This window comes from Bufo bufo, chromosome 8 (genome assembly GCF_905171765.1).
Source record: "Bufo bufo chromosome 8, aBufBuf1.1, whole genome shotgun sequence".
NCBI classification, from domain to species: domain Eukaryota; kingdom Metazoa; phylum Chordata; class Amphibia; order Anura; family Bufonidae; genus Bufo; species Bufo bufo.
Genome location: NC_053396.1, coordinates 24,021,947 through 24,037,296, shown reverse-complemented (window position 1 = coordinate 24,037,296; position 15,350 = coordinate 24,021,947). Strand labels below are relative to the sequence as shown.

Sequence of the window (15,350 nt, the reverse complement as noted above, 5' to 3'; positions counted from 1 at the left end):
GCTTCACACGGCTGTATTTCTGCCTGCATCAGCTTGCAAAGCAGATCTGTTTTTGTGCACTGATTTACCGCATGGCCTGCCTGTAATGTCGCTGAGAGAGCTGAATTATGGTTTCCTGGAAAGTCTATTACCTACACGTCTAGCGCATTAAAGTGATATATGCTGCGGTACATGCCTCCGAATACACAGTCCATGGGCACTCTGACCAATTATATATGTATGTTTGCTGTATGTACAGGGAAAGCTCCTGGCATATACGGTCACTGTACCCATAGGCCCCCTATTCACACGGCAGAGGTTAAATAGTGTCCTTTTGGCCTCCGCTGGGCCAGTAAACATCAATATTTTTTATAGGGTACTGTGATCCACTAGGCTATTCTATACGGAGGCATCCGGGTTTTTTACGCATGGGAGCCTATGGCCGATATGTGCTAATGCAGTAGCATCCATGTACTTCACTGTACTCGCCATCTTATCGCCTTGTCCTATACATTTCTATACGTTATAGAAGCCAGAAAACTGGAATACCCGGGGGAGATCATTCAAATTCCAAGCAGATTTCCCCACGTCGCTTCCATCTAGTCCACGTTTCTTGTTCCAGTGTCGGCAATACAAATTCTGTTGTATTAAAGCCGGATCTGCAGTAATCAGCCGATTGCTGGGCCGGCTTCATCTCACTAAGCAGTAACTGTGCGCCTAATGCATCATCTTGACTGATCTCGTATTTTGTTTTTCATTCCAAAGCCCTGCAGAAATCCGAGAACGAGGTGATCGCCATCAAAAAGCAGAGTGAGGGCTTGACAAAGGAGTACGACCGGCTGCTGAATGAACACGCCAAGCTGCAGGTAAGGACCCAACCATTAGAGCGGCATCACGCATCACAGTCCGGTAATGGCCGGCCGGGCATTGATTTATTTATTTTTTTGGGCTCCCTAAACCTAATGTTTCAGTCGCTTACTCCACTCTTTTTTGGGGAGTTCTGCTAATCTTAATTAACCCCTTAAAACCGTAGCTATAATAAGCCGGCAGGTATGTGATTGATTTGGACATTATTATGCGGCGTACACCTAGAGTTATGCCTCGTTCACACGGTCAGTGTTTGGTCAGTGATTTCCAGCTCTAAACACAGAACAGGTGCAGATCTTTCCCTTGTACCTTATGTCTGTGGAGGCTGATGGAAATCGCCGGCCAAAACAAAGACGCGTGAATGCGGCTTTACACTGCCTGCAACCTCGTCATTGTGGCGGATAACGGCATTTATGCCTTTTTAAATACCGCGCATAACAAAGCCCTTATTCATAACTCTGACTATAGGCGTCAGATGCTCGCTCCATGGCCTTCCTTGTAAGACTAATAGCCGAATCAATCATGTTTCGCTGACTGTGGACAAAGTTCACATCTTAGAGCTGATGTTCTCAACCCTGGGGCCACTTTAAGGGGATCTCCACTATTGGTACCTAGGCTGAGATAGCCAATGGTTTCGCCCTAATTTAAGAGGAATCTGTCGGCACATACCTTTAAAAAAATAAAATAAAATCCATCCGACATGGGAGATGTGCCTTGAGCAGCTGAATCTAACCCCATTGATACGTGGTGCCAGTCGAGAGATATGAACGATTTTATATTATGCTAATAAGCCCCTTGGTGCAACAAGGATGTTACCATTGCACGCAGAGCTCCAGTCAGTTTATGTGCTGGTCGCGCTTTTAGGGTCCATTCACACATCCGTGTGTGTTTTGCGGATCCGAAAAATACAGAGACAGCGGCAATGTGCGTTCCGCATTTTGCCGGCACTAATAGAATATGCCTATTCTTGTCCGCTATTGGTTATCCAACCTCTTTAAAGGGGTATTCCTATCTGGACATTTATGGCATATCCAAAGGGTATGCCATAAATCTCCGACAGGCGCGAGTCCCACCTCAGTGACCCACTTTTATCCCAAGAACAGGACCCATTTGCACACTGCAGTAAATGGAGAGGTGGCCGCACATGCCACTGCCAATCACACTTTTTGGCCTCATGTACACGGCCGTTGTGCGGCCGCAATTGCGGTCCCCAATGCACGGTCAACATCCGTGCAGTGGGCCAGATCCATTCAACTTGAATGGGTCCGTGGTCTGTCCGCAGCGCAAAAAAAATGACATGTCATATTTATTTGCGGTGTGGAACAACGGAAAGAAACACCACGGAAGCACTCCGTAGTGCTTCTGGTGTTCCGTTCCGTGACTCCGTTTCGCATCTCCGGAATTGCGGACCCATTCAAGTGAATGGGTCCGTGTCCGTGGTGCACACGGCCGTGTGCATGAGGCCTTTCTCGTATTTTCAGAAATTCTATAATTGTCGGTGTGCGGCCACCTCTCCATTCACTGCAGCGCGAGACGGGGTCCCGTTCTTGAGATAGTAGAGGGTCTCAGAGGTGGGGTCCACGCCTGTTAGATATCCTGGGAGCCTGGCACATGGTGCTCCCTAGTCACTGGTTGGTGAAGGTCTTTCATGATGACATCTTCTCTTTCTTGGTATCCAAACCCTAAGAAGCCAGTATCTACTGACAGGTCTGAAGGTCTCGACATAGCGGGTACTGACGTGAATATTCTTTGACATTTACTTCCATTGTGACCGTCAAAAGATTTTATCTGGGTGACTGCAAGCTGAATGAGGGCGACACCCCCTTTGGCAATGAAGAGGTTAAAGGGGTGGTCTCATCAAGACAATCCCTGTTAATGGAGGTTACCTAGGGCAGAGCCGCTAACAAATACTACCCCCTCCCCCTCTCTTATTTTTTTGATGTAGTGCTGTTTGCTTTCTTCTACTTCCACGAAAACACAATGGTGAAATGTTGTCACAAGTCGTCTTGGAATACGCTGCCTTGTCACATGTAGCAGAGCTCCGTGACGGCCATTGTGTCGTCCGCAGGCCTTATTTACACAAAATATCGGTTCCCACAGTAATAGATGGTCGTTATCAGTTCATCTTATTTAAAGGGATTGTACGAGATTACTAAAACTCTCTCCCCCTCTCTCTCTTTATTAATTCACGCACTGATATAGTGCTGCCATATACCGCAGTGCTGTACAGACATCGGCATCACAAGCCTACAAACTCCATGTAGATTTTCAAACCTAAGACCCCAGAGCTGCCAGGCACCAGTGCTACCCACTGAGCCACCGGTGCTACCCACTGAGCCACCGGGCTGCCCCTTTCTCTTTCCCTCTCTGTCTCTTTGTCCCTCTTTCTCTCTCCTTCTGCCCCCCCTCTCTTGCGTCTCCCCCCTCTCTCTCTCTCTCTGTCTCCCCCCTCTCTCTCTCTCTCTGTCTCCCCCCTCTCTCTCTCTCTGTCTCCTCTCTCTGTCTCCTCTCTCTCTCTCTGTCTCCTCTCTCTTTGTCTCCCTCTCTCTCTCTCTCTCTCTCTGTCTCCTCTCTCTCTGTCTCCTCTCTCTCTCTGTCTCCTCTCTCTCTGTCTCCTCTCTCTCTCTCTCTCTCTCTCTCTCTGTCTCCTCTCTCTCTCTCTCTCTGTCTCCTCTCTCTCTCTCTCTCTGTCTCCTCTCTCTCTCTGTCTCTCTCTCTCTCTCTCTCTCTCTCTCTCTCTCTCTCTCTCTCTCTCTGTCTCCTCCCTCTCTCTCTCTCTCTCTCTCCTCCCTCTCTCTCTCTCTCTCTCTCTCCTCCCTCTCTCTCTCTGTCTGTCTCCTCTCTCTGTCTGTCTCCTCTCTCTCTCTCTCTCTCTCTCTCTCTCTCTCTCTCTCTGTGTCTCTCTCTCTCTCTCTCTCTCTCTCTCTCTGTCTCCTCTCTCTCTCTCTCTCTGTCTCCTCTCTCTCTCTCTCTCTGTCTCCTCTCTCTCTCTCTGTCTCCTCTCTCTTTGTCTCCCTCTCTCTCTCTCTCTCTCTCTGTCTCCTCTCTCTCTGTCTCCTCTCTCTCTCTGTCTCCTCTCTCTCTGTCTCCTCTCTCTCTCTCTCTCTCTCTCTCTCTGTCTCCTCTCTCTCTCTCTCTCTGTCTCCTCTCTCTCTCTCTCTCTGTCTCCTCTCTCTCTCTGTCTCTCTCTGTCTCTCTCTCTCTCTCTCTCTCTCTCTCTCTCTCTCTGTCTCCTCCCTCTCTCTCTCTCTCTCTCTCCTCCCTCTCTCTCTCTCTCTCTCTCTCCTCCCTCTCTCTCTCTGTCTGTCTCCTCTCTCTGTCTGTCTCCTCTCTCTCTCTCTCTCTCTCTCTCTCTCTCTCTCTCTCTGTGTCTCTCTCTCTCTCTCTCTCTCTCTCTCTCTGTCTCCTCTCTCTCTCTCTCTCTGTGTCTCTCTCTCTCTCTCTCTCTCTCTCTCTCTCTCTCTCTGTGTCTCTCTCTCTCTCTCTGTCTCCCCGTCTCTGTCTCGCTCTCCGTCTCTGTCTCGCTCTCCGTCTCTGTCTCGCTCTCTGTCTCGCTCTCCGTCTCTGTCTCGCTCTCCGTCTCTGTCTCGCTCTCCGTCTCTGTCTCGCTCTCCGTCTCTGTCTCGCTCTCCGTCTCTGTCTCGCTCTCCGTCTCTGTCTCGCTCTCCGTCTCTGTCTCGCTCTCCGTCTCTGTCTCGCTCTCCGTCTCTGTCTCGCTCTCCGTCTCTGTCTCGCTCTCCGTCTCTGTCTCGCTCTCCGTCTCTGTCTCGCTCTCCGTCTCTGTCTCGCTCTGTTTTTCAAAAATTTGGCAAACGTGAACCAAACCAAATCTCGAAAGGTCACTAATGTGGAGAATGTTAATCCCGCCATGTCAGGAGATAAGTGAAAGCGGATTTCCTTGGCCCTGCCGTCTGTACAGGGCTGGGTGCAGAGGAACAGCCGTCCGGTGCAGAACACTATTTATAATCTAGACATGATCCATCCGGAGGACAGACTTTTCTGGGGTAAAGTTTCTGCCTTCCTCTCCTGTCCTGGTCGCTGTGCACCTTTATATAGATGGCAGCCATCGGCAGGATTGTTTGTCATAAGGAAATATCTAGAATGAATGCGGGACAGAAAATCTGAAGATCGGCAACAGTGCACAAGGGGTTAAAGAGGTTGAATGATGTAAGAAGAAAGGGGTCTTTAATGATACAGCGCCACTTATGTTTGTGGGCGGCGCTTGGTATTGCAGCTCAGTGTCATTCTAGTGTAGGAGAGCAGAGCTGCAGTAACTCGCTGCTGTGTAGTTCCAAAGAATCCAGGGAACAGTTGATAGGTTGTGTGTGGGGGGGGGGGGGGGGGTCAGGTGTCAGACCCCCACTAATCTGATAGGTCATCAATATCATTCATCCGGAAAACCTCTTTAATCCAGCAAAATCTCCAGTAGTGTCCAACTCAGTCTCCTTTCTCCTAAGACATCTGTTAAAACAGTTCCCAGTTAGTTCCAAACCTGCTTCCTTCCCCCTCTGGCAGCTGTAAGTATTGGGGGAGATTTATCAAGCCCCCTGCGGCAGAATAGTGGCAGATATTTGCTCATGCTCCATTTTCCACAAAATTTGCTACCTATTGCCAAAAAAAAAGGCCCCAGGGGGCGAGGACTGAATCATGCAAGATAACATATGCTGGTGTTCTGCTGGAAAGCGACTCCAGAAATCTTAACTGGCATAGATTTCAGCTTCTGCTGCTTGCTGAGATGCGCCAGAGATTTCAGCTCCTACTGATTGCTGAGATGCGCCAGAGATTTCAGCTCCTACTGATTGCTGAGATGCGCCAGAGATTTCAGCTCCTACTGCTTGCTGAGATGCGCCAGAGATTTCAGCTCCTGCTGCTTGCTGAGATGCGCCAGAGATTTCAGCTCCTGCTGCTTGCTGAGATGCGCCAGAGATTTCAGCTTCTGCTGCTTGCTGAGATGCGCCAGAGATTTCAGCTTCTGCTGCTTGCCGAGATGCCTCAAAATTAAAAGGTGTGCACCTCAAAAATTTTGGAGCATCACAAAAAAGGTCAAGACTGGCATTAGAAAAACCAGCCTTGATAAATTTCTTCTATAGTCCCCAGTAATTTCCAAGTTGGTCGCATTCTGCCTCTGGCAGCTGTAAATATAGTACTAGTAAATTCACAGTCAGTCTCCTTCCCCTTCTGGCAGCTGTAAATATACCACCGGTAAATCCCCAGTCAGTCTCTTTCCCTCTCTGGCAGCTGTAAATATAACCCCTAGTAAAGTCTAGATAAAAATTGTACCCTAGAGTCTAGAGTAGTGAAATAAAATAGTCAGTGTGGCCTTCTCCGCCTTACCGTATGTTGGGACAAGCTCTGGTCCATTCCCTGATATGCGGCATAGAAGAAGTTTGCGTAGGGTGCTGTTGAATTAAGTAAGGATCACTTCTCCGAGGGCAGGAATGGGGATCCACAATACTCAGCTTATTATCACATTGATATACACTTTAAACACCAGGTGGCGCCATACTATGTCAGTAAATGTAATAACTCTTCACAAGATGATTTTTTTTAATACATGTAAATGGCAAATATAATAAATTTGGAGTTTCTTCCAGGCCGTGAATCTTAGCCACACAGAGGAATTCACCTGCAGCCTACGTGCGGCCCGGCCTGTCGTCGTGCTGGCCTTTTTCAAAGTCACGAGTTAAGAGTCACTTAATCACCTCTAAAGTCGAGCTAGGTGCTAGTAATAAAGATAACTCGCAGGCTGGCAGAAGGAGGGGCCCCGGGGACACTCCTGTTACACACGGCATGCTAGGGAGCAGCTATTTACAACTCGCCAGCCTCTGTAAACTTGAAGGGATCGGAATGTGTGACTTCTCTTAAGGGAGTGGAGCCGAGAGAATATATCCGTCACCCAAATACTTCCAGGGGATCCCAGTGTTTCCACTCGATCCTCAAGTCGTCCTCTTCTATCGTACAGCTCGGCGAGGGCAGAGACAGCGCCGCTCTCACTCATGGGCTGTGTATGGCACTGCAGCTTAGTCTCAAGCCCCTTTTTTGTAATCTCTGACAACTCCTTCAAATAGGCCTTTAAAGGGCATCTGTCAGCAGTTTTGTACCTCTGACACTGGCTGACCTGTTACATGTGCACTTGGCAGCTGAACTTATCTGTGCTGGTCCCATGTCCATATGTGCCCGCATTGCTGAGAAATATGATGTTTTAATATATGCAAATGAGCCTCTAGGAGCAACAGGGGCGTTACCATTACTCCTAGAGACTCCGCTCTCTCTGCAACTGCCGTGCTCTCTGTACTTTGACAAGGCCAGGCAGTGTAAATGTCATCGCACCTGGCCCTGTCAATGAAAGTGCAGGCGGTATGGCAGTTGCAGAGAGAGCAGAGCCTCTAGGTGTAACGACCACGCCCCCGTTGCTCCTAGAGGCTCATTTGCATTTATTAAAACTTCATTTTTCTCAGCAATGCGGGCACATAGGAACATTGGACCAACACAGACGCCTTCAGCTGCCAAGTGCACATGTAACAGGTCAGCCAGTGTCATAGGTACAAAACTGCTGACAGATGCCCTTTAACATTTCTGCGGATTTAAAGGGGTTATCCGGTTATTTTTATTTTTTGTAATCTTATCTTGCACACAGTCTTACAAAAACCTTCAAAATGATACATTTTTTATACCTTACGGACGAGCACTGCGCTCCCCGGTCTAATTATGTGGGCACTTCCGGGATCATGTGGCATACAAGGGGCACGGGATCCTAGCTCAGTTTCAACCCACAATGTATGGGGGTTGCACCTGCGCAGCTAGGTAGACTCGGCGCTGTGAGCGGAGCTAAAAATAAATAAATAACAGGGTCACCCCTTTGAAAGGGTTTTCCAAGAGTTTTGTTACTTTTTAACTATCTGCAACTATTGATAGGTGGGGGTGTGAGAGGCTTGGCAGAAAATAGTATGTGACCCTTTAACTTGCTAGTCGAAAGTATGTTCACACCACCGCGTCAAACTCTGCTGCCTATCCCGCACAGAAACCGCTGTGATTTCTGCCATGGCTTTTCATTTTCAATGCTGCTGTCCTGCTCTTGGTCTAGATCCAGTTAACCCGCGAGTATGCTCCCGCCGCTGCTCTCTGGGGTGTCCACGCGGTACACATCCATTCTTGGCGCGGTTACCGCGTGTGAGCATACCCTCAACTTGGTCAATCGCTAGATAATCAGTCTGTGTAATCGCACATTGAAAATCCTCGGCTGCATGAACTGCATCGCCGCCTTCCGTTGTTTTACCGCAGATTCGGCACCGTTTTCAGCACCAAATCGGCATTTAAACCCATGCCAAAAATCATGTGGCATGTGTGGACCTCCACTAAATCTCTGTCTTGGCGACCAAAGTCTTTTCTGCAGAGGCTGATGCCTGTGCCGGATTTGGGGGTCAGTTTGGCTAGTCTTCTCTTCGGGGCTTGTGGTATTTAGCAGCGTCTCTCCGCAGTATTATGGAGGTACCCTGGATGCTGATTCCTACTCCTGGCCCATTGCAATGGTTTGTATGGAGAGCCGTCTTTCTTCTACATGTGGAGGTGTCTGGTATTGCTAAGCAGCGGGTCATCGATATCCTCCTGGACAGAACGTTATTTAGTATTGAACATGAATGTGACCTCATACAGCTAATCAGCGGGGGTGCCGGGTGTCGGACCTCCGCCGATCTGACATCGATGACTTAATTTTTTTTGTTGGCCTTTCCCATTAAAGGGGTTGTCCAGGCTTTTGCTATTGATAACCCTTTCTCAGGATAGGTCATCCATATCGGATTGGCGGGGGTCCGACACCTGGCACCCCTGTCCATCAGCTGTATGGGGAGACGGCGCGCACAGTGCTGTCTCCCCTCTTTCTTCCTGTCTGCTGCTGCAGTGTACAGGAAAAGAGAAGGGAGACAGCACTGTGCGCGCCGTCTCCCCATACAGCTGATCGGACCCCCGCCAATCTGATATTGATGACCTATCCTGAGGATAACCCCTTTAATGAACTGTTTGGATCATTAAAATGATTGTCAATGAGTAGAACCAAACATTGGCTACAGCTGTACTGACACAACCATATGTATTTTGCTTTCCGCTAAACGCGGATCCGTATAAAATACGGATGATGTCCGTGATTAATCTTTTTTATTATTTTTTTTGGTGGACCCGTTGTATCAAGGCCTATCCTTGTCCGCAAAATGGACAAGAATAGAACATGCTCTATATTTTTGTAGGGCTGCGGAACGGACATACGGATGCAGACAGCACACCGTCTCTGTATTTTTCGAGCCCTTATTGAAATGAATGGGTCCGCATCCGATCCGCAAAAAAATGCGGATACGGTCGTGAGAATGGGGCCTACAGCTGTGCTGGGGCTGCTGGTATCAATGGCTCCCAGCACTTGTAGACTATGGCCAATTTAGGTGATTGCGAGTGAAGGGATTCTTCTGGTGATATCACTCTCATCATCTTGAGCGAAGGTCTGCAGAAAATACAATAAATCAATACATTGTCTGATACACGTGGTGCGTCCGACACATCTCCTGGACTGACCCGAACTGACTGCATCATAGTAAGGGGCGGACTGGCCAGAGACCCTACTGGGAAATATCCCAGGGGCCAACTGAGCCCTCCTCACTGCCACCAGCTGGGTACATAATGGTCTAATGCTCTCAGCATTAATAAATCCTAGGAGTATCAGGTACTTGACCGGTGGCCGCAGGTGCCTTCCTGCATTCAGCTGTATCGCCATCCTCAGGACTGTGATACAGTTGAATACTGCGGCAGGGGTGGCAGTATTTTGTTCTGCACTGTGTGTGTATTTGGAGCTGCTGGGGCGGTATATTGTGCTGCACTATGGTATTGCTGGCCCCACCTACTTCTGTTGTCCCACCTTCTATCAATTTAGACCTGCCTACAACATAGGGCCACTTGTGGTTTTTTTTCCAGGGCCACTTTAGGTTCCCAGTCCGCCCCTAATCATAGAGATTTATGACACAGTCCATTCCTGTCTGATCCCCGCTCTATTGCACTGTGCTTCCCGGACCGAGCGCGGTCGTGTGAATGACCCCCTAGCGGTTTGTAGAGTTAGAACCCCCAATATTTCCCCACCTCCTCTCCTAAACTGGTGCAAGCACACATACAGAATTCCTCCTGGATGACATGTATTACATTACCGGCTGATATAAATAGTCTGACCATGGTGGTTCCATTTAACCTCCTAAATCCCATATGTGGTCGCCGGCTCTGGGTAGAGCCATTAACCCGTTAAGTGCTGCGGTGGTTTCTAATATATTGCTGCTAGCCCCAGACCTGGCATAATAATATAAAGCAAGCTGTTTGCAGGGTGTAGTCCTTGAAAAGGCCCGACTAAGTAGATTGTGCACCTGCTGAAGAGGTCACATTTCATTGTGGACATAAATGAGAGTTTGCTTGCTCCGAGACCCACAGCTGTCTCCAGAACGGGCCACCGAAAATGAGGAGAGCGCACTGCACCGTGCTCTCTATTCACTTCTGTTGGAGTTCCAGCACTCCTGTGGAAGGTGGCTGCACTTGTGCGGTGCGCCCTCATTTACTTTGGGGGCCCCATTCTAGTAAAAAGATGTGGAACCCGCACCTATCCGACACTGGTGGCATATCCTAGCGATATGCCACCAAAGTGTGAGATGGGACAACCCCGTTGAGCCTTTCACCTAGTTGCTGGTGCTGCTGGATGTGATCTAAATCAGAGCTGTGCTCTCCTGTTTCTTACTGCTCTGTCTCTCTGCTCTCTCTACTTTGTGTTGGAGAGGGAGGAGGATGTGCACACAAGATCAGAGCGTGGAGAGGTCGGAAAGCATCCATGGAGAGCAGCCCCTCGCAGGCTATAGACAGGGAGGAAAGTAAACACAAGGCAGTTTGCAGGGGGAAGACAGCAGCATCCTGGACACACAGATCCAGCATGTGTTACTGGGAAAAGACCATTTCCACATGAGAAGCAGTCTGAAACTAGGAGCATGTTGTAAACTGAATATCAGGGGGTCTGAAATGAACGAAGGAGTGGGAACCTGTCATTCACTTTATACTGCCCTCACCATGGGTAGCATCAAGTACTGAGAAATGATGCACATTTCAGTGGTCTGTCACTCGTGCTAATATTAGGTGGTTGCTGAGAACTTACTGTATAGTCATTGCACCTCATGATGGATTTCTACTTGGTGGTTGGAACGAGTGGCTCATAAATAACCGCAACTTTTCTCCATCACGAGTTGCAATAATTATACAGTAAGTTAGGCAGACCGCCGAAATCAACATTACCTGTCACTACTTTATGCTGCTCCTGGTAACGAAGCACGCGGTGGAGTCAGTGATGTAGTCCTACATGTCAGTCTTACAAACTGTGGTTGTCTTTGGGTTTCCTCCAGAGTCCACCCTGCGTGAGGCTCTCATTAACACTTAGACTACTTTCACACATGCATCAAAGAAATCCAGCAGTCTGTCCCGTCGGAGAACAGCCTGCCGGAGTTCTCCGCATCCAGCATAGCCGGATAGTGCCGCCTGCCTGCTGAACCCGTTTGTCTGTAACGAGATGCTTCTTGACATATCAGCCGAGATTCGGGTGGACAAAAGTTGTAGCACGCAATGGTTTTTGTCTAGTTGAATCCCAGCATATATGCCGAGGAGCGTCCAGATCCCCTCCGCATCCGATTATAGTCAATGGGGTCTGGTGAGCATGCGCCACTCTCCGGCTATGCTCAATCCAGAGAACCCCAATAGGCAGCTCGCATGCGTGAAAGTAGCCTTGGAGGGGGTCTCCATTTGGTCCACATGACTTGATGGTTGTAATCCACTCACAGTAATACCCTCTAAGGAGAAGGCCACCTTCTCTTGCATTAATCCCAAGCTAAGCAAACTCCTTGGCAGGGATGGTTGAGTTTTGGGGACATCACTGCAGCATTGCAGTTTTGCCGCTTTTAAGCAGAGCGTACAAAGAATGCCGTAGACCCGTGAGTCAAATCCTTTTGTACGCCTCACATCTCCCTAATTAAAATTTTATGGAATATTTAATACTGAACTCCTCAGCATTGTCTGCATCCCCCCCCCCCCCCCCCCCCCCCCCAGTTGTGTCCGAGTTAACCAAGCATGAGTATGTTCTACAGATCACAATGGTGTGGTCTCATTAAGGAGAAGCCATCACCAAAAATTCCTCAGATGTTCTCCTAATTTGTGTAGGACTCGGGATACATTAAATTACAGTAATTACATCTATATACTGATAATCGGGTAATGAGGGAGGGCAGAATGTGTACCAAGTGCTGTACATTGTGGGATACACAAGTATTTGGACGGTGGCGCAGTTTTCATCATTTCACCTCTGTACACCACCATCAATGGATCCAAAACGAGGAGTTGACCTGGATTTTACTACTGATGGCCTATCCTTTCGCTAAGCTGTAAATATCTGATAGGCCACGCACCACCCACCGATCAGCTGTTTTTGGCTAGCTCCTCCCATTGTGTAGTGGACAGTGCTGGTTACTGCTGCGCTTCTCCAGTTCAAGACCTATGGTTCTCAGAATAGGGTGGCGCAAAAAAACTGATGATTTTTTTTTACGCCAAAGTATTTTTATTGCTCAAAAAGTATTAAAACATGAAAAATGATACTCATTTGGTATCGTAATGGTACCGACCCATAGAGTAAAGGTGGTCCAAAGGGATGTCACTGCAAGTGAAGGCGGACAAAAAAAATAAAACCTTGGTCAGAAACCAAAAACCTTAGAAGTGGCCACATCAACAATTTGGCAAGTCATCTTCTTAAGGAGCGTTGCCGCTAACACCAGTGATTGGCTGCAGTGGTCATATCATAACGGGCCAGAAAAAAACCAATCCCAGAGTGGTGCAACGCTGGACCTGGGGTGGCGTAGAGGCTTAGATGGATGTGTACTGGTTATTTTACTAATATAAAGCACTACCTGCCTGTGCAAAAATGAACTTTATACAGCAAGAAACAGGACAATGCTGGGAAATGGGCAACTCAGGAGCTACGGTGATCCGATGATACTGGTGCTTGGCTGCAGCAGTCACTTGCGACGACTGCAGCCAGGTGACCAAAGCCCAGTGGGGAAAACTGGAGTGACGTTGTTGTATCTACTATCTGAATAGTACTGCTATTATTTATTTTAGCTGACTTCCCAGCATATTCCATATTCCAGAGTTGGACAACCTTATTAAAGAGCACCTCTCAGCAGGATCAACCTTATTAAAGAGTTGATCCTACAGATTCAAATGATACCTGTCTTGTGAAAATCGGTTGTGGCATTCCCTAGAAAGAAGACTTTTAATCTTTATGCAAGTGAGGGCTTCAGTACACTGAGGGGCGTGGCCAGCACTGGAAAGCTGAGGGACTATGCCCCTCCCCTCGGTGCACTGAAAACTGCTATTGCATAAGGAATAAAAGTATTTTTTTTTTTCAGGAATGCCGCAAACAATTTTAACAAGACAGGTATCATTTTAATCAGAAGGATCAACTCAAACCAGGCATACTGCCTTGTAAATAGGATTGATTTTCCTGATAGGTGCCCTTTAAGTTGCAGTTATCTGACACTGACCTTCCAACACCCCATATAAAATGTAGTTAGTTGGACCACACTTGAAATCATTACGGTGGCAAGGCGAAATATCAGTGCTTCTATCTGCCTCAAGCAATTGTCAACCGACACCCTCATTTTTGCCTCTATTTTCCCAACAGGCAGTGCAAGACGGATCAAAAGATAAAAAGGAGGATTGAAGATTGTGCCAGTTGACAGCAGCTCTCCCCATTCAGGTGCCCTGCTATGTCCACCAGTCCTGGCAGAGTGGAAACCACCTCCCATCTCACTACTTGCTGACATCTTGCCTGTGTTGAGCTTTAAAGGGTTCTCTGAAATTCCTAAAGTATATGTTGCCACCCATCGTGCAAAATGTCTGTAATTTATCTTCTAGTTCAGCTAGAGCACTAGCTATGGTGGCTCTGCTTACATTCACGTCTATATATACACTGCAGTGCTGTATGGACAGCCATAGAAACGTCCTATATGAATGCATGTGGAAGGTAAATGACCGTTTCAGTTCCTGCAGAAGCCACAATCCGTGAGAACCTCTTTAAAGTGAATCTGTCATCAGTTTTGACACCCCCCCCCTCTCCCCCCAAAGTGATAACACCCCTAGATTGGTGACAAGAATACAAGTGGATATCAGATCCCTTGCATAACTGAAAACACAAAGTTTTAATCACCAACCGAGATACCAGGTGTCCTGACTCCCCCCCCTGTTCCTGAGTAACAGCGCCATAACTTGATTTCTGTTAGAGCTATCACTCAATAGCAGAGGGGAGGGGTTGGGAAGGTTAGCTGGGATGCTCCCCTGCCCTCTGGACCGTCCCCCTGCCCTCTGGACCGTCCCCCTGCCTTCAGGACGCTTGGCATCTCAAGGTCATTTTTTCAGTTATGCAAGAAGTATGTTCAACAACGTAGGCATCCTGTATTCTTGTCATCTATCTAAGGGTGAAAACTAGTGGTACGTTCGCTATAAGAGAAGACGCCAGGCAAAACTAACACTGTATTAAGCCTAGTGCAGGGCCTGAGAAGGCGGAGCATGACACAACGATTCAAGAACACCAAAGAAAGCATCACTGTGTCATGCTCCGCCCCCTCACACCCCTCAGTTTTCATGGAGTAGGCTTATAATTCTTAGTCTGTCTACTTTCTGATCTATTGTAGCTTCAGGGTTAGGTTACTTCCAGGGGACTCTGCCGTCGTTCGTCTGTTAGCCAGTCTGTCTAGGCCTGTGATGCCTAACCTCTGGCACTGCAGCTGTGGTAAAACTACGACTCCCAAGATGTACACTTGCTTGGCTGTTCTTAGAACTCCATAGAAATTAATGGAGCATGCTGGGAGTCGTAGTTTCACCACAGCTGGACTGCCGGAGGTTAGCCATCACTGGTAGACTCTAGGCTATAGCTGGCCTTGTGATGGTCCTGTATCAGTCACGTCCTTGGCAACCCAAAGCAACGGTTACTCGACAGTATCTGCCACGTTGTCCTGTCCTATGAGTGGGAAGGGTGAACCAATGACGGACATTTTTTTTCTTTTTTATAATTACCACGGCACAGCTTTAACACCACGTCCTCTGCTTCATACGTTTACATTGACACCAATGGGTTTATTACACGTCTGTCTCCTTTTGCTCTCTTCTTATGGCTCCCGCTTTTCTTTTATGATTTGCATTATCAGAATTCCTGTGTCCAATTGTTATTATATGTAATAAAGTGATATAATTTGATCTCCATACCGTATCTACGTTACAAGGTCGTGATCGCTGCTTATCACTTCTCCGCACCACATCCAGTAGAAGGCTGCTCGTATCACCTGGAATTTTCCACTCCGTTCTCTTCTCCTTGGAAAGGCGTCTTATTGCTTGATGTGATTTCCTTGTAGTTTTTGTGACTTTCTGGATTGTCTCAGTTGACGGTTTAATTTGCC

The 15,350-nt window shown here is 47.9% G+C and overlaps 1 protein-coding gene across 1 annotated transcript in view; it reads left to right on the top strand.

The window, feature by feature from the left end:
• The window catches only part of BCAP31 (B cell receptor associated protein 31), a 56,013-nt gene extending 40,863 nt beyond the window's left edge, over nt 1-15,150 (top strand). Inside the window, exons 7-8 of the mRNA XM_040442745.1 lie at nt 745-845; nt 13,580-15,150. Of these exons, the coding sequence (XP_040298679.1) occupies nt 745-845; nt 13,580-13,618 (140 nt within the window). The 3' untranslated portion in view covers nt 13,619-15,150. The remainder of the gene's footprint in view (nt 1-744; nt 846-13,579) is intronic.
• The last annotated feature ends 200 nt before the right edge of the window (nt 15,151-15,350 follow it).